Below are 18,422 nucleotides of genomic sequence, written 5' to 3' on the forward strand. Positions count from 1 at the left end.
TTACTAACTACAATTTGGAATTTTGAATCTGTAACTGATTATAATTTGTAAGTAATCTACCCAGCACTGCTGAACGATTACCATATTCATATGCGCAGTTACATATTACAATACATCAGGCTATCAGATCAGAGACCTGAGGAGCCAAATTAAGTATAAATGATGCAAAGATTAGAGAAAAATTCAGTTGTAAAAACATTTGCAAAAGCATGATTTATACACTATCTATAAAAGATGACTCTTCTTATCATGTTTTCCATTTATTGGCCTATAGGTTCTATCAGCCACAGGGAGGCAGTGTAGTAACTGAAAACAATGTTGCACACATTTGACTTCCTCCAAGGGGCGATCGCGTGTGCACAAAGCTGAATCCCACATTACACCCTCGAGTTGTTCCAAACCTGTATGAATTTCTTCTGCTGAACACAAAAAAAGATATTTTGAAGAATATGGGTAAACAAACAGTTGATGGGCCCCACTGACTTCCATAATATGGAGAAATAAAATACAGTGGAAGTCAATGGGGCCCATCGACTGTTTGGCTACCCATATTCTTCAAAATATCTTCATACAGGTTTGGAACAACTTGAGGGTGAGTAAATGACAGAATTTTCATTTTTGGGTGAACTCCTTTAAGACTCATTTAAATATCGGAACCATGGCTTTTTACCTTGCACTGGACCTTTTGCATTGCACTACATAGTTCAGTCCTTTAAATATAAGTTTAAAAGAAGATTACAAAATTTGTAAGGGGTAAAACGTGAGAACGTTGCTGTGTTCAACTGGACATGAATAATGATACTAAAAACTTTATTGTACAGATAGGCCTATTCGTTTTAATGTAAGAGTAAGTTGAACGATAAGTTATTATTATTTAGTACACGCATTGGCATATATTGCTATTTATACATTTTTTTCTATGAAGTTTTATTTCCAAAATTCTCTATTTGACAACACTCTCAGAAAAAATGGCACAACAGCTGAGCTAATACTTATAAAGCCCCGGGTATACAGAAGAGTCCACTAGGTGGCAATACGCACAGTACTGAGCACAATGTGCAGTCGCCGAAGAAGAGTGTGTAAAGATTGATTCAAAAACAAGACGAGTAAACTCAGAAGTATGCCTTCTCCATCGTTTTTGATTCCTGTTCTCTTTGGTGTAACTTCTGAACTATGTTGCAATGGTGGATGGACTATTTTTCTTCCCCGATCCTGCCCAGCGAATGTCTTGTTGATGGCACGATGTCTGGTATAGAAAAAATTGTACTGCGCATGTGTCGAACTCGGTCATCCGCGCGCATCCGTGGTTTAGCGGACGCGACCGTGCGCGAGACGCGTCCGGGCGCGGAAAGTGAAGTATACCCGGGGCTTTAGGCTACCTCTCAAAGAACGTCACATGACCAAACCGGAAAACTGCTCTCACCACATCCGCTTGTGTTACAGCAGTGTGAACTGACCACGATATCTTTAGACTTATAACCTAGCTAGTTATTTTTATTGTTGGCTTTTTATTCAATTTAAATATTCAAATGTTTGTGAGAAGAAGAAAAAAAACTATCAATATTAATCTGCATATGCGGTGGACATCCGTTATGCTCATCTTTGGTAGCTCCTTTTGAAAGCATCTTAAGCAAAACAGCTCTATATTTCACGAGGTAACGTTACATACAAAAGACCTGAACCGGAAGCGATGCAACCTGTTTTAGAAAACGGAAGTTTGTTGTGCATAACAATGAACTTTAAAGTAATCTGCTAGCCTAGCTTATTCATTTTATGTTTACTTTACATTCTATTTTATTTTAATATCTGAATGTAATTGTGAGGAAAATGTCTTTGTCAAAACCAATAAAGTACCAGAAGCGGAATAATCCTAACAGTGATTTCTGCTGTGTACCTAAATGTGCGATATCAGGGAAGTTCAATTCCACCGTTAGTTTCCACCACTTCCCAAAGGATGAAACTTTAAGGAAAATATGGATACGTAATGTGAGACGTGAGAATTTGGTAATTAAGAGGACCACGACAGTCTGTAGTAGACATTTCGTTTCCACGGATGTCATTCAAGGTGGGCGGCGACGCTTAAAAGAGGGGGCTGTGCCAGTGTTGTTTGCCTGGAACGACTACTCTCTACCGGCAGCCAGCGTTTGGGAGAGAAGACCACGACCAGAGGATGGAGTAACTGAAAAGGAAAACATGGATGCTGAATTGTTGCTTCAGTGCCACGATTACGATGCAAAACCAGAACCATCAGCGTTGGATATAGCATATGAGAAAATAGAAGCTCAACAGCTGGTGATAGAAGAGCTGCGAAAGAGACTGGAAGAGGTTACACTGAAGCAGTCATTTGGCTTGGAGAGGTTTTCAGCATCGGACGATGACATTAGATTCTATACCAGGTATGTATTGTGTCATATATTTATCTTGCATACCCTTGTGGTTATGACTTTGTTGCTGACTTAGATTGTGCTCACATTCATTCACTCATCCCTCCATCCATTCAATCAATAACCTTTATACTGGGTGACCAATGAGAGCAACTCTGTTATGAGGACACTCTGTGAACACAGGACCATAATAAAGTAAATGAATAAAAGCAATATGAAATTAACACATGCTGATTTAACAATGCAGCCATAAAAAAAAAAAAAAATTCAAATCATGCTGCAATTCATTCTAACAAACAGAAGTAAATCACTTTAGATCTACCAGGGCTAACGTAAATAATGGGTTATGTTTGGATTTAAAGGAAATAAATAATTTTGTCTCACTCTATTAGATTTGCCAGCTACCGACATCTACAGGCATTTTGGAGGCAGATTGAACCTGCAACCAGGAGAATTGTGCGTGTTGGTACACAGCCATCCACTTCCAGCACAACTGCAGCTCCTGACAAGGCAGCTGATCCACCTTGTCAACCGGTAGGCATCATTTATACCAGTGTTTCTCAACTCCGGTCCTCGGGATGTTTTAAGGGTCTTCCTATATAATGCACTAACAAGCTGATGAGTTAAATCAGAAGTTTTAATTTGAGAGACACGTAAAACATTCTGGTAGGTGGTCTGCATGGGCTTTAAAATCAAGCCCACGCCTGGCCCGTACCCGAGATCGTTTTACCTGACCTGACCGGTACAGATACATTTTAAAGGGTTAGTTCACCTAAAAATGAAATTTCTGTCACTAAGTACTCACCCTCATGTCATTCCAAACCCGTAAGACCTTTGTTCATCTTCAGAACATAAATTAAGATATTTTTGATGAAATCCGAGAGGTTTTTTTTTTAATCTCCCATAGAAAGCAACGAAATTACCACATTCAAGGTCCAGAGAAGTAGTAAAACCATCGTTAAAATAGTCAATGTGACTACAGTGGTTTGACCTTAATGCAGGGCTCCAAACTGCGACCAAATGCTTGAATTTTGCGAACAGTCTTTGAGACAGCCCGAGCATTTTTTTTTACAAGTACTCGCACATGTGCGATCTGCAAATTTGGAATTTATTTTAGTTGTTATTTCATGTTTAAAGAAGTGAAAATCACAAGCCCACCAGTGTAGGCCTATGTATAGAGAGGAGGAGGGTCCGGAAGTGATTAGTCAACTGCGTGGGTCACGCATCATTGATGTTTCTCGCTGTCGTCACCTTTTTCTCAGCAAAGCCAGGCCATCTACAACAACAATTTGCGGAGTAGAAGGAAAAATCAGGTGATGAGTCGCCTGTTGTGGTGAAAAAACCAAGACAACAATTATTCCGTCAGGAATGGCTGAGTGAGTTTACGTGGCTTCGATATTGCAAAACCAGCAGCACAATGAATTGTGTCTTCTGCTCTAGATGTAGTCAACACGCTGGGAAAACCAAGTTCGCTGAGAATCCTTTTGTGTGCGCAAAACAAAGATAACGACTTTATTCAACAATCTCTTCTCTTCTCTTCCCTGTCATTCTCCTGTGCAGTTTACGTTGACGACACAGCTTTGTGGTTCTACATCAGAATGCCAACTCATTATTGGCTGGCTCCTGCGTCAGCATCACATGCATGGGTTGTGGCGCTCGCGTGAACGGTGCTGGCTAGTAATGAGCTGTAGTTCTGACGTAGAACCTGGAAGCTCTGCACTATGTCTTTAACATAAACTGCGTAGGAGAATGACGGGGAAGAGAAGAGACTGTTGAATAAAGTCGTTATTTTTGTTTTGTTTAACATTAAGGTTGAACCACTGTAGTCACGTTGACTATTTTAACGATGTCTTTACTACTTCTCTGGACTTTGTATGTGGTAATTTCATTGCTTTCTATGGGGGATAAAAAAAATCTCTCAGATTTCATCAAAAATATCTTAATTTGTGTTCTAAAGATGAACGAAGGTCTTGCGGGTTTGGAACGACATGAGGTTGAGTAATTAATGACAGAATTTTCAACAAACCCTTTAAGTCCATTTCTCACAGAAAATACCTTTTAGCAATATGCTGTATTTTAGGATTGCATGCAACTATATATATAGTTTTAATTTAGTTACAAACCCGAACCCGGAGCTATTTATAAAACCTTAACCCAAACCTCTACTCAGGACTGGAGTTGAGAAACACTGGTTTATACTACATAATTTTGTTTTTAAAAGCAGCTTGATAAATCAGCATCCAAAAGAACACTGATATCTAATTCAATCTAATTTAAAACGCATAGATACATTTATGATGACCAGGCAGTGATTATTATTAATAACACTGACACTTACCCCCTACCAGAGCCGATGTCTTCCACTAATCGATGAACTGTTCCTGTTCTTGGTGTACCTGTCGCTGGGTCTGAAGGAGAAAGATCTTGGTGATCGCTTTAACATTCATCAGTCTGCTGTCAGCAGGATAATCAAAAGTTGGGTCAATTTTTTGTACACCTTATTGGACGCTGTCAGAATATGGATGTCTCCTGAGGAAATTAGAGCCACGATGCCGAGTGTGTTCGGCAAGTACTCTGACACCCAAGTCATTATTGACTGTACAGAGCTGAGATGTCAGGTGCCTTCATCTTTACTCTTAAAGAGTGAGACGTTTTCTCAGTGTAAATCCCACACTACCCTGAAAGGAATGATCGGTGTGTCACCACATGGTGCTGTTACTTTTGTTTCCTCACTATATCCTGGCTCTGTCAGTGACAAAGAATTGTTCAGGCGATCTGGAATTGTCCCTCTTTTGGATAAAGACATGGCTGTAATGGTGGACGAGGGTTTTAGAATCGATGACCTAGTGCCCTGCAAAGTTTACAGACCACCTTTTCAGCTGTCTCATGATGAAGTACTGGTCACTCAGGACATTGCGCGGTTAAGGATACATGTGGAGAGGATAATTCAGCGCATCAAAGAGATCAAACTGTTTGACACTATTATCCCTCTGACCATTTCTGGCAGTATCAACCAGCTTTTTGAGGTAGCCTGCCTCCTAACAAACTATCAAAACAAGCCACTGTTCAAAACTTGGGCCAAAGAACTGACTATTTGTTAACCTCACTGAGAAACTGGATGCTTGTTTCAGATCTGCTTACCAAAATGACAGTGGGCCTCCCTCGGTTCTGGTTCTTAACACTACACAATGATTTCAAAAAGAACTGGATTCTCTGATGTCACAGATGTGATGCATATTTATGTAGCAATACAAGTTGTTCAAGCTGTTTGTCAAAGTTTTCATTAATTGTCTTTTATATCTAGTAGAATGTATAAAGACGGAAAACATCTTTTATACAGTCACAATGTGATAAATTTATTTGAAATTTTTCTCTTTGTTCATTGACCTTCTGCAGTCCATCATGTTTACAACTGTGACAATAAATGCTTATCAGGACCAACGAAATGCTGGATTTTCAAAGGTATGTGAAGTTCACAAGATACTCTTTAAAAGTCGTCTAAGAGTTTTACACACCGGTCTGTTATTGTAGGGACATTGACTTTACATTTTCATGCTCCTAAACTTAATGCTTAACAAAACTGGAACATATCGGGACTGTCTATGGGGAATTGATTGGATTGTTGTAGTGTGCTATTGCTGATCCCATGTGACAAACAAACACTGCTATATTTCTTTTAAAAAAAGGAATGGTTTATTTTGATTTCATGGTGCCTTTAATGCTATTCAGCAAATACATCCACCCCTTATCAACCTAAAAATATTTTGAGAGGTGGGGCACCAAAAAGACTTATGTATTATTTTCATTAGCAGAGAGAGCGAGTGGGGCACTTTTAAAGACTGTCCTAAAAGGTGTCCGATAACTCGAGAACAGCCGCACGTGAACGAATCTTTCAGACTGGCTAGTGAACCGTTCAACTGATTAATCGAAAAGATCCGATTCAAACGAATGATTCGCTCAGGAATCCGACATCGCTTCCGTGTATTCAAGCGCTATGGTTGCATATCCCATCGTTTACCTACTTTACACTTACAAATGAGAAATAAACCATGCTTCACTGATTCATAATACTAAAAATGCCTCCGTGTGTACCGCTGCAGTCTCACCTGTGCGCCACATAAGCACGAGCCCTCCTTCTTTCGCTGCCACGTCATTCACCGCCATCGTGCGCATCCTTGGGAGACTCCGACGTGTCTGTTCACAAAACCGGCTGCTAGAAGCAAAAAATAAATAAAACGGACAATATTCTCACAGGCGACTCGAAGCGGGGATCATGGGGGGATCACAGAGCGTGGAAATTCCAGGAGGTGGTTCGGAGGGCTATCACGTTCTCAGAGTGAGTGTGTTTTACAGATGCGTCCGCTCTATCGGTCTCTCTCTTTCACTCCTGCGGTAGATCGCGACTCGCAGGCGGCGGAAAGTTCAAATCGAGGCCGGGGGCGTCAGTGCGGCCTGCTAACAGTGGCTAAATGCTAATGTGGCTAAATGAAAATCTCTGCTGTTAAATGTCAAGCGATTTCTTTTCAGCATTTGACATGCAAAGACTAATAGCATTTAAAATGCACGTGTTTATTTATCCTACTGCGCCATGTAATTATTTTTTGGACGGGTTGTTGAAGAAGCTTAGTAGTTACATGTCATTATGCTTCACTGTTAAAATGTTCAGTTTTCATCTGTCATAACTCAAATTGACCTAGCTAAAGGTATTTACTTAGGGAACAGCATAACTGCTTTGAACTGTTTTTGAAGGTTGATTCTGATCTCAATCAAGAATATAATAGAAAGTTTTCCTGATACAAAGAGTATTATTTCATGATCATATATGCCAGTCTAGAGTTTTGCTAGAAGATATTGATGTTCGGTATCTATTTGAATGGTTTATTTGATGGTTAAATTTGAATGTTATGGTATAACTCGGCTCCTTTCTCTATTATGCAGGTGCAGGAGAATTCTCCCGGGCACAGAGCAGGTCTCGAACCATTCTTTGACTTCATTGTGTCCATCAACAACACCAGACTGGTAGGTTTGTTGAACATGATGCATGGTTATCCATCATCCCATCAGTGAACTGACTATTCATTGAACCTCATCCAGTGTTTTTGAGTTCTAAACGTGGGAAACAGATAAAGAAACAAACTTGATTTGCTTTATATGAACTGGGGTTAGTAATGATGCCAATTTTGGGTAATCCAGGGAATGAAATACTTTAAAAATGAAAGGTACTCATAAGTCAGGTATAATGTTTATGAGACTTGAAACAGTAAAACTGACGGTTCTGACTCTAAAATCTGATTGGATGAACCACATTTGAAGCCATTGTAAAACATTTGATATATGCACACATAGACTGTACATCATTTAAAATGTATGTTGACATATTCATTATATATGGTATATAGCATCATTTTACACAGTCCTACAAAGTATGTTTGTTACTGTTTAATGTTTTGCTTTTTTTTTTTTTTTTTCTTCTTTTCTATAGAACAAGGATAATGACACGCTGAAAGACATACTGAAGGCTAGCGTTGAGAAACCTGTGAAGATGCTAGTGTACAGCAGCAAAACCCTCGAGCTGCGGGAAGCCACTGTTACTCCTAGCAACATGTGGGGCGGCCAGGGTCTTCTGGGGGTCAGCATCCGCTTTTGCAGCTTTGAGGGAGCCAATGAGAATGTCTGGCATGTTTTGGTGAGTAAATGAAAGAGTGGTGAAATGGAATCAGAGAAAGATGCTGGAATTAGTTATTTACACTGCATATTTTGTAAGGGTGGGGTAGCATTTGATGAAAATAGCATGTTTGCTTTGAACTAATTTTTATTAACAACTTTTGGTCAATTAGCCATATTTCAGCATGGTGTTCGAAAAGGGTGTGGTCTTGTAAAACAGACCGGTCGGTCCAGCTGTAAGATGAAATGTAAGCCTTGAATCGCTTTTTTCACTTGTTTTGTAGGAAGTGGAACCAAATTCTCCAGCAGCATTAGCAGGTTTAAGACCACACACAGACTACATCATCGGAGCTGACACAGTCATGAACGAGGTACACTTCTCTCATTCACATCACAAACTCTTTTCAGACATCATGATGATGGTGCAAAGACATCTCCGACATGTACTAGAATTCTAGTCTAGTTGTTACATGTAGTTTTTTTTGGTTTGGGGAAAAATTGTCAATGAATGTCACTCTCTGCAGCTCAAATATAAATTAAAATGATGGTTTGCTAACAAACGACACTTACAGATTCTTCAGGCAACCTAGAAAAGAGCTGAAATTACCAAAAAAGTGCTGTGCTCATTATCTGTTAATAAAATAGTTTATATCATTAGTATTTTGTGTCTTTAGATTTGCTAGAAATATTTAGATTTTTCGTTAAATGTTTCATTCACTTTACAAATTCCTTTTTTTTTTTTTATTTAAGGAAAAGCTGTGAAATAAACGGCTGTAATAAACTCCATAAATTCATGAGCATACATTTTCTGTAAAACTATGACATGCAGTGCAAAACTATTAAACATATTGTTTTTTTAGTTTAAACCTCCTTTTATGTATTCAAGACCAGTGTTGTTATTGTTAAATAAAACAAGTTAAAAGTTTGAGCTTTTTTTTTTTTTTTTTTTTTTTTAACCGAAAAGCAACCGACATATCTTAGTTCACACTTGTAGTTCAGTTCGTTTGGCTCAGGCCAAAAAAAAAGAAATATTTAGTCGTGGTCCGATTAGCATTCAGATTGGCAATTTTATCACCGAACCAAAAGATACTGAACCTAAAGGCATAGGAATACGTTCACAACCTGATTGGTTGGATTTTATGACGTATTACCTATTTTGAGACACAACTTACCGAACATCCAAAACAATGCTGTGTGCTGAGGTAAATGCACTTGTTGTGTGTGCGCGTATCCTGCATATGATGGTATTTTGGCCAGCTGGGAGTCAAAGGAGTCAAAACAGCGGCGGCAATCCCTCCGTCACACACACAAACGATCTGCTGTGTGGAGACGCGCGTCTGATGCCTGTGATGGGCAAACTCGCGACTATGACGAGAAAAACTGATATGCGCGAGGATTCTGTACTGGGGTCTCATCTTCCTGTTTTTGGTTCGTTTACATGTCTTTGGTCCGTGTTGCGTTCATATATCATTCGAACTGCACCAGAGTTCGCTAGGAAGCAGACCGAGACCCATCTTTTCAGCGGTCTTGGCCCTCTTGTTTGGTGTGCACCAGGGTTCGGATGGCAGCGTTCACACATGTTCAAATGAACCGCACTAACAGAGCAATCACACCAGGGTTCGTTTTAATCGAACCAAACATGACAAGTGTGAACACGCCCTTAAAATATGTCTGTGCCATTGTTTCGTCTCAAGATGCACAGCAGTGATGTTTTTTTTCTAAGGCATGTTTATAAAAACTACTTAAATGCCCTAATTGAACCAAGGCCTAATCATGGCTTAATCTAAGCCCTGTCTGTGAAACCAGCCATAAATGTTTAAGTTTGCAAAGTAAAAAAAAAAAAAAAAAAAGAGTATGAACTAGATCATTCAATCAAGATAAATTTCAGTGATTTATTTTGTGCGCTGTGCTCTTTCTCCAGTCAGAGGACTTATTCTCATTGATAGAAACCCATGAGGGCAAAGGCCTGAAACTCTACGTCTACAACACAGACACAGACAACTGCAGAGAAGTGGTCATTACTCCCAACAGCGCCTGGGGTGGAGAGGGCAGGTGTGTAAAACACTCTTGTTCTTCTGGTACCTGCCTCTTTGTGCAAGTCTGACATGATTATTTTTCGCCGTTCAGTCTTGGCTGTGGTATCGGCTATGGTTACCTGCACAGAATCCCTACTCGGCCCTTCGAAGAGGGCAAGAAATTTAGCTTCCCCGGACACACCCCCAGTGAGCCCACCAGCCCGCTGAAAGACGGCTTCACAGAGGTTAGTTTGTGTATATGAGTTTTACTTGGTGTATTTGAATATATTTGCTCAGCCGTTTGACCTCCATGACGTTTTGATGTAGGTTCAGCTGTCTGCAGTGACTCCGCCCCCTGTGTCACAGTCTGTTCCCACAGGGCTTGAGGACAGTCTGTCTGGCCTGTCACTCAGCTCTGCCCCATCCTCAATACCCAGTGAGCTCCACACAGGTAAAATGTCAACAATGTTTTTATGTTTATTTTGTACTTTTTCTACATCGCTCATTTATAATATTAATATAATACAAATATTGTAATTTTCTGCAGGTGTTCCTACAGTCCCCCTGCTGCCCACTCAGGTGACCCCAGGGCTGGGTACCCTTCCCATTGTCAACCCCTCCACCACTGTACCAGGTAAAGAACATTTACAACTTGTCTCTATTTTTGTTAAATTAATGAAAACTGGAAGAAAAGTTTTTCTTTACATTCTGTTATGTGAAAAAATGGTTTTCATTTTGTGCTTGCAGGTTTGATGTCCTTACCATCTGGTCTCCCTCCCCTGCCAAACCTGCCTAACCTCCCAAACCTTAATCTACCATTACCGGACCTTAGCGCTGTATCTTTAGCTGGAATCACTGGGTTACCTCATAATACAGCAGGTATACATTATTATACATTTATATACCATATTACAGCTTATTCTGACCAAGAACCAGCCAGAAACTGACACAGGAACTGACACATGTGTGACTGACATGTAAACAGGGTCCTTACGGGTCCTTAAGTCTTCAATTCAGTTTGATCAAATTTAAAGTCATAAGTCTAAAAGGGAACCTTTTAAGCGCTGTTAAAAAGTCTTGATTTTGTTTTTGGGGTCTACTAGAATAGGTTTTCATGCTTGAAAAACACATGATTTGTTTCACATATTTGACATTGTTGCAGCTCCTCTCTTTCCAGTCGGTCAGTAACGCTCTGTTTAGTTCCTGTCTCTAAGAAGCCCCTTCTTTCTGAAAAGTGCAATGTGCTCTGATTGGTTGGCTGGACCAGTGTGTTGTGATTGGTCAACTTCTTTAAGCGTGTTTAGGAAATGTCCTACCATAACCGTGAGTTTCAACACACTACTAACTCACTCAACTAGGCCCCGCCCCTTTGACGTGTTCGTTCCCGGAAGAAAACTCAAGACTATAATGAAGGCGTTTCAGCGAGTTCAGAAACTGTGCACACTGATATAAAGAATAACTCCCTTTGAAGTGACTTTGTAACTTTGCTTACCTTTTTCATGCTCAAAAAGCAACATTACACACTAAAGAAAGATGAACGTAAAAAAGTATAATAGGACCCCTTTAAATATCTTAAATGTTATAAAAAAAAGTCTTATCTTATCATTTTAAGAGGTTTTAAATTTGGGGACAGGAAAGCAGTAATCGTGATACAAAAAAATTTAATTACAATTTATTAAAATTGAAAAGGCAATGATTTAAATTGACCTATTATGTCCCTTTTCACAATATTTAATATAAGTCTCTGGTGTCCCCAGAATGTGTCTGTGAAGTTTCAGCTCAAAAGACTCCACAGACGATTTATTATAGCTTGTCAAATTTTCCCCTATTTGGGTGTGAGCAAAAACACGCCATTTTTGTGTGTCCATTAAAATGCAAATGAGCTGCTGCTCCCGGCCGCTTTCCAGAAGAGGGAGGAGCTTTAACAGCTTGTGCTTCGGTACAGTCAAAATGACGATTCTAATAACGGTGTTCAGCCTTATATTGTTCGGACACTGATGGAGAGACTCAGGAAGAAGTTACATCTTTTAGAATGCAACTGGATGTTTCTGAATGGTTAGTGGATAAATTTATATAGTTGCTGTGGAGTTGATTCAACTCATCAACTAGCATGAGCCGTCATGTTTATCCTTTGTGCAAAACCCATATGTATGCCCACTATACATAGTGTACCTGTTTGCCAAACAGAGCCATACACACCAGGCTAACGTTTATGATTGCTATCAGATGTTGTGAATGGTCTAATATTTTTTCCAAAGTATCGCTCGGGCAGAAACGCTTCTTTTTAGCAATCAAGCTTGCCAGGGTCAACTTGCAGGCTATCCAAGCTAACGAGACTCTAAATAGTGTTCTGTGCTCGTCTGTGCAGCCAACGACAGAACAGTTAGCATGCTTTGCTTGAACTTTTGCCATGGCCTTAGAACTGGTACACCGTTTTCGCATGCAAAAACAAAATGACAGCACCGTGGGTGGAAATGTGCAGATTAAGGGGCGGTAATATTATAATAAGATACACTTCCTACGTCACAAAGGGAGCGAAATCTGAGCGGCTCATTTTTTCACATGCTTGCAGAGGAAGGCTCGCCAAAACAAAGTTATTGGGTTGTCCTTTTTCATGTTTTTTGGGTTGTTAGATGCACTGGGCACACGATTATAGCACTTAAACATGGAAAATGACATGGAAATTTTCATGATATATCCCCTTTAATCACTCTAATGTAAACACTGCATGTCTCTCTGTAGGTTTGCCCCCTCTTCCTCCTCTGAACCTGCCTGGCATCTCTCCTCTGCCCATGCACACCGTTCTATCTTCCACACTTCCCGGCATGCCAGGAGTCACGCTGCCATCTTCCCTGGCGCCATCTGACCTCATGCCACCCGTCTCCTTAGCGAGTGTGCAAACTCCAGCACTGATACTGGATGCCACGCCTAACCCTGCGGTCAAAGACATGCCCTCAGAGATGCCTGTTGCCACGGAGACCCTCTTACAACAGACGACGGATGCACAGGCAGCCCCGGAGTCCTCGTAATGACCCAACCGTGGCCGGAGGGCGTCCCTCTGTATGTCTCTATTGTATTTATTCAGTACAAAAAGATTCCAGTGTGCAAACACAAACAGAGATAAACACGGTTCTGTTCAGAGATACCAGTGCCTGAGGTCAGAGAAGAATGAGCGTGTGGACAGATATCTAATATTAAAACATACATTTAAAAATAAAAAGATGTGACTGTTGTATGTCTGGTTTACACTCTCCTCAGAATCTGTGTTGTCTCATGCTTTTTCTTTCTGTATATCCTGTAATCACCTTTCAAACCTTAGTATAGCATTCCCTGTAATTACCAATTGCTATGTGATTTTACAATGTAACGTCTGACTTTTTTTTTTCTTTTTTCATTCTTTGCACCATGTTTGTTTTGAATGCTTTGATTTTTCTCAGAAAATCTCTATACATGGTCAGACTGGGCTCTGGGCCTCTGTTTCTCTCACTCACACTCTGTAAGATAGCTCTGCCGTCAAGATGAAAGGAAACACAATTCAGATGTGCTGCAGGGCTGAATGTGCGCTTGTGCAGTTTGAAGATTGTGAAGGAAACTCTAATTCAAACATACACAAGCAATAAAATACCCAGTTTTACACTATTGACTGTCTGTTGAATCTAAATTAATGATTTATGAATTGACTATAAATCTATCACATAGTTAAAGCTGCAGTCTGTAAGTTTTGCCTCTTTGTCGCCATCTCTGTTTGAAACCTGCAATTGCAGTTATTTGCGGAATTATCATCTTTACATGGGTTGTGCTTTGGCACAGCTCCTCAGCGGGGACGAATCTAATGTTTGCTGTCAGTCAACACATTGGTGTGGATACTGTACTTCAGAATCATAGATTCTTCGTCTTGGAAGTATGACCAAAATAAGAATTTTCACTGGAAAATTTCATCTGAACAAGTAACATGTCTGCCACTTTTGTTCTGACCAACAGGAAAAAAGCATTACAATAAATCGCGCTGCCAGTGGTGATTAAATCTTGGCTCACGTCAAACCATGTAAATTATTATTGTTATACTTTATTCTCAAATTTTTAATGTTAACATCAACAAATTGCGTGAATTTAGTGTGTATTGGTGTTACCTGGAGATTTCAATTTCTGTAGCCACTCCGCAGTCCGAAGTCTTTTGTTTTTGACTATGGGTGAATCTAGTTGTCACTGATAATTGTCATTTGGCCCTTTCTGGATTACAGTCCGCCATCAAAATTAAAAAAAGTTTAATTATTGCAATTATTTAATTATTGCAGCTGCTGTGAGAAAAGGCTATAAATGATCTGGAAACCCACCAGTACCATCCGAATTAGGAAACATTACAAGCTTACCGTTGTGAATCGAGCTAAGGTAAGGAGGTTATGTACTTGCTCAAAAATTGATTTTGGATCATTTTTAACCAAAAAAAAGTTAGACTGCAGCTTTAAGCATAATTATAGTTTGTATTAAGTGCAGTGATCTATATATCACATGACCAAGTTAAAAACGAGTTGTAAAGTGATGAGGTTTTCAGTAGTTCATGCTCATATTTGAAGAGCATGGTGGTATGCGATAATGTAGAGTCAGATGATCAGGACCCCAATGCATATATTAAAATATATACATATTATATATACTGTACATAGTCATATGTATTGGTAGGTGTGGAAAAAAAAGTTTTTCCTCACATTTACCAGTGGCCAGTGACAAGAAAATTTACCAGCCATAAATATTTTTTTACCAGCCATGAAACTGTTTTTGCAAAACCAGGCAGTTTATGACACCAAAATTTTAGATACCAGTGAAAATTCACAATTCTCTATTCTATTTTTGATACCACAGCTAAAACTACTAGCCTAACAAAAATTTAAAACGTTATTAAAGACAAGTAACAGTAGTTTTCAGGTAGAGACATTGAATTAAATAATAAAATGTAAAATAACATTGGATAGTCTTCACTGTATAAATTAAACGGATTAATCCTTAACTTTCAACTTCAATTTTATTCATTTATATAGCACATTTTACTGCAATTTCAATTGCCCAAAGTGCTTCACAATATCACAAAGACATAAAGCAATATATATCAAACCAATTAATACAAAGGAATTTAAAACAGATAAAAGATAAAATAAAATACATAAAGGCAAGACAAATGAAAGATCAAATGAAATAAAATATATAAAAGCATCAAGAAGCTATCTCTAAACATGGTCTATTCTCAACAAACGCTAAGTTAAAAAGGTAAGTTTTTAACTGAGACTTAAAACCTTCTAAAGTTGAAGCCTGCCGAATCTGCAAATTGAGGCTGTTCCACAGTTTTAGGGCGATGACCATGAAAGCTCTATCGCCCCTAGATTTTTTTGAGGAGCGGGGAACTGCCAATAGAAGTTTATCTCCTGATCTCAGAGACCTGACTGGAGTATGGTCCTTTAAGAGGTTGGTGATATAACTTGGGGCGATGTTGTGAAAAGCTTTAAAAACCATCAATAAAATTTTAAAGTCAATTCTATACTGGACTGGAAGCCAGTGAAGAGTAGATAATACTGGAATTACGTGTTCTCTAATTTTTGTGCCTGTTAAAAATCTGGCTGCCGCATTCTGCACTAATTGCAGACGAGATAGATTGTGTTTACTTATCCCAACATACAGAGAGTTGCAATAGTCCAGTCTTGAGGTGATAAATGCATGCACTATGACCTGTAAGTCTTTAGTATTAAGGAAGGGTTTCAGCCTGGAGATCAGTCTAAGTTGATAAAAACTACTCTTTACTACTGACTTAATCTGGTTGTCAAAGCTGAGGGAAGAGTCAATGATAACACCCAGATTCCTAACAGTATTTTTTATAGGTATATCCAGAGGGGCAATAGCACTAGACATAGCTTCCTTAAGATGCGATGGTCCAAAGATAATTACTTAGATTTTTTCTCATTTAATTGAAGAAAATTGTGCAATAACCAGATTTTGATTTCATCCAGGCAGAGTACTAAAGGCTGTAGCGAGTTCAAATTTCCAACTTTAAAAGGCAAATATAACTGAGTGTCGTCGACATACATGTGATAAGAGATGTCATGACGCCGGCAAATTGAGCCAAGAGGGCTCATGTACAGAGAAAATAAGATGGGCCCCAAAATAGAACCCTGAGGAAGACCATATTTTAAAGATACCGGCGAAGAAGAGTTATTTGCAAAAATCACAAAAAATTTTCTTTCATGCAAATATGACTTAAACCATTTTAAAGCAGTCCCCTTAATACCTACTTCATCCTCCAAGCGTTTCAAAAGAATTGAATGATCTACCGTGTCAAAGGCGGCACTGAGATCCAGCATAATTAAAACAACCCCCAACTCAGCATCGACTGACATCAGTAGATCATTTACTACTTTAACTAACGCAGTCTCTGTACTGTGACCAGCTCTAAAACCAGATTGGAAGTTATCTAAAATGTCATTTTCAATTAGAAAAGGAGTAATTTGAGAATAAACAACTTTTTCCCAATACTTTTGTGAGACATGGTAATTTGGAAATTGGTCGATAATTATTCAGCTCCGTAGGATTACAGCCAGATTTTTTAAGTAAAGGTGAGACCACTGCTTGCTTAAGACAGGGAGGCACCACTCCATTTCTCAGAGAGATGTTTACAATAGATAGAATACTAGGGCCCAAGATAACAGAAAGATCTTTTAAAAAGCGAGGAGGTATAGGGTCTAGGGGAGTATATGATAGTTTCATGTGTCTAATAATATCCTCCAGAGCTGGAAGAGAGACTGGGTCAAAATGATCAAATGTACATGAGTTTGGGGTGAAGGCGTGATATCTTCTCTGATTAATTCAATCTTCCTTTGGAAAAAAAGTCAAAAAAATCCTCACAAGTGTAAAGAGTAAAGAGTGGAATCAGTAGAGGTAGCTATAGATGGATTAAGTAGCCTACTGAATTTATTGTACTAAACAAAGTTTTGGGACAGTGAAGAGATCTATTTATTAACTCTGAAACATATTTAGTTCTAGCAGCTTTAACAGCATACTGATATTTCTTAAAGGATACCTGTAATATTTCAAAAGAAATCTGTAATTTATCATTCTTCCATCTATGTTCAGCTTGTCTGCAAACCTGTCTAAGAGCCCTTATATCATCATTAAACCAAGGCTGAGGCAAAGATTTAGGCTTTTTCTTCTTAGTTGGGGCGATATCGTTTATAATGTCCAAGCAGACTGAATTAAAAGCAACAGTCAATTCATCCGTGTCCATCAGAGGTCCAGCAGATTCTAGTAACGATGAAATAGGGCTATTTGCATACGCCTCGGCAAAATGATTCGAAAATAAACATCTGTAAATGATCTCTTTGATAGGGCAACGGCTAGATCAAATCTAAAAAAGACAGGTCTATGGTCCGATATGAAATGATCCTCTGTAGCCACATCCTTAATAGGTAACCCCATGGATAAAACCAGATCTAGAGTATGCCCATGACTGTGTGTGGCATCGAGAACAAATTGAGTTAAATTAAAAGAGTCAATGAGATCAGAGAACTGCTGACCGAGAGGGTTTGACGAGCAGCACAGATGAATATTAAAATCCCCAACAATTAAGAGGCTGTCCGTAATAGGTACAATGTGTGAGAGAAAATCAGCGAAGTCCTGAGTGAAGTCCTTATATTTAGGAGGACGATAAATGAGAACGCAGTAGAGAGTCTGTGCCACGTTTAGTTTGAACAGCTGTACCTCAAAGGAAGAATATTCCCCTACTGATACAACAGAACATTTAAAATGGCCTTTAAACAGCGTAGCCACCCCCCCACCTCGACCAGACAGTCTCGGGGAGTTTAAAACATTACAGTTCACAGGTAACAGCTCTGTAAGAAAACAGCTGTCCGACGGTTCAAGCCATGTCTCAGTTAAAAACAGGAAATCCAAGTCTTTAGAGACCATGAAGTCGCGAAGTATAAAAGTTTTGTTTCTCACTGACCTCACATTTAGCAAAGCAGCGTTGACTCCAATAAGATCCAACGAGCGAAATTGAGGTATTGATGAGTACTGTAGGTCCATTACATAGCGGTGAGCCGACGGTTTATCCCGCTTATGAGGCTTGACCCACAGACGCCGAGTAATTGCCAAAGGCCGTGCAGGATAGAACGGCCGAAGACACGACCAAACGAACCGAGCGTCATTCGCCCGGTTTGCCGTTTATTTTTTGTAGTTCTCGCCAACCAGCCCCCACGTTTTCCTCGTCGTTTATGACGCTTCTTTTTGGAGAAGGAGCCACGGTAACTGCGGCAGATCTCCAGCGGAATATGCAGCAGGTGATTGGGGAGGTTAGAAGTTTTAAAGTAAAAGTTATTCA

At 39.4% G+C, this 18,422-nt stretch overlaps 2 protein-coding genes and 1 long non-coding RNA gene across 3 annotated transcripts; all 3 read left to right on the forward strand.

Moving 5' to 3' along the window:
• The first annotated feature begins 745 nt into the window (after positions 1 to 745).
• Positions 746 to 5,830, forward strand: LOC127514300 (uncharacterized). The gene is made up of 3 exons (XM_051897039.1): positions 746 to 2,396; positions 2,777 to 2,918; positions 4,733 to 5,830. The coding sequence occupies exons 1-3, from the start codon at positions 1,828 to 1,830 to the stop codon at positions 5,483 to 5,485; spliced, it is 1,464 nt and encodes a 487-aa protein (XP_051752999.1). The 5' UTR covers positions 746 to 1,827; the 3' UTR covers positions 5,486 to 5,830.
• A 565-nt stretch (positions 5,831 to 6,395) lies between these two features.
• gorasp2 (golgi reassembly stacking protein 2) lies at positions 6,396 to 13,702 on the forward strand. Its single transcript, XM_051897040.1, has 10 exons — positions 6,396 to 6,720; positions 7,323 to 7,403; positions 7,867 to 8,070; positions 8,333 to 8,419; positions 9,970 to 10,100; positions 10,176 to 10,308; positions 10,391 to 10,514; positions 10,611 to 10,697; positions 10,811 to 10,942; positions 12,806 to 13,702. Exons 1-10 carry the CDS (start codon positions 6,658 to 6,660, stop codon positions 13,090 to 13,092), a joined length of 1,329 nt encoding a protein of 442 aa, XP_051753000.1. The 5' UTR covers positions 6,396 to 6,657; the 3' UTR covers positions 13,093 to 13,702.
• LOC127514308 (uncharacterized) lies at positions 8,426 to 9,904 on the forward strand. Its single transcript, XR_007930594.1, has 2 exons — positions 8,426 to 8,748; positions 9,100 to 9,904. It is a non-coding gene; the product is annotated as an uncharacterized LOC127514308 (long non-coding RNA).
• Positions 13,703 to 18,422: the final 4,720 nt, after the last annotated feature.

Source organism: Ctenopharyngodon idella, chromosome 6 (genome assembly GCF_019924925.1).
Source record: "Ctenopharyngodon idella isolate HZGC_01 chromosome 6, HZGC01, whole genome shotgun sequence".
Taxonomy (NCBI): Eukaryota; Metazoa; Chordata; class Actinopteri; order Cypriniformes; family Xenocyprididae; genus Ctenopharyngodon; species Ctenopharyngodon idella.

What these genes read in the sequence shown, in the direction of transcription:
- LOC127514300 (XM_051897039.1), top strand. Translation starts at nt 1,828, where the DNA reads ATGTCTTTGTCAAAACCAATAAAGTACCAGAAGCGGAATAATCCTAAC. An exon ending in GACATTAGATTCTATACCAG is followed by an intron (nt 2,397 to 2,776) that starts GTATGTATTGTG and finishes TCACTCTATTAG; the next exon opens with ATTTGCCAGCTACCGACATC. An exon ending in CTGATCCACCTTGTCAACCG is followed by an intron (nt 2,919 to 4,732) that starts GTAGGCATCATT and finishes ACCCCCTACCAG; the next exon opens with AGCCGATGTCTTCCACTAAT.
- gorasp2 (XM_051897040.1), top strand. Translation starts at nt 6,658, where the DNA reads ATGGGGGGATCACAGAGCGTGGAAATTCCAGGAGGTGGTTCGGAGGGC. An exon ending in AGAATGTCTGGCATGTTTTG is followed by an intron (nt 8,071 to 8,332) that starts GTGAGTAAATGA and finishes CTTGTTTTGTAG; the next exon opens with GAAGTGGAACCAAATTCTCC. An exon ending in GTTACCTCATAATACAGCAG is followed by an intron (nt 10,943 to 12,805) that starts GTATACATTATT and finishes GTCTCTCTGTAG; the next exon opens with GTTTGCCCCCTCTTCCTCCT.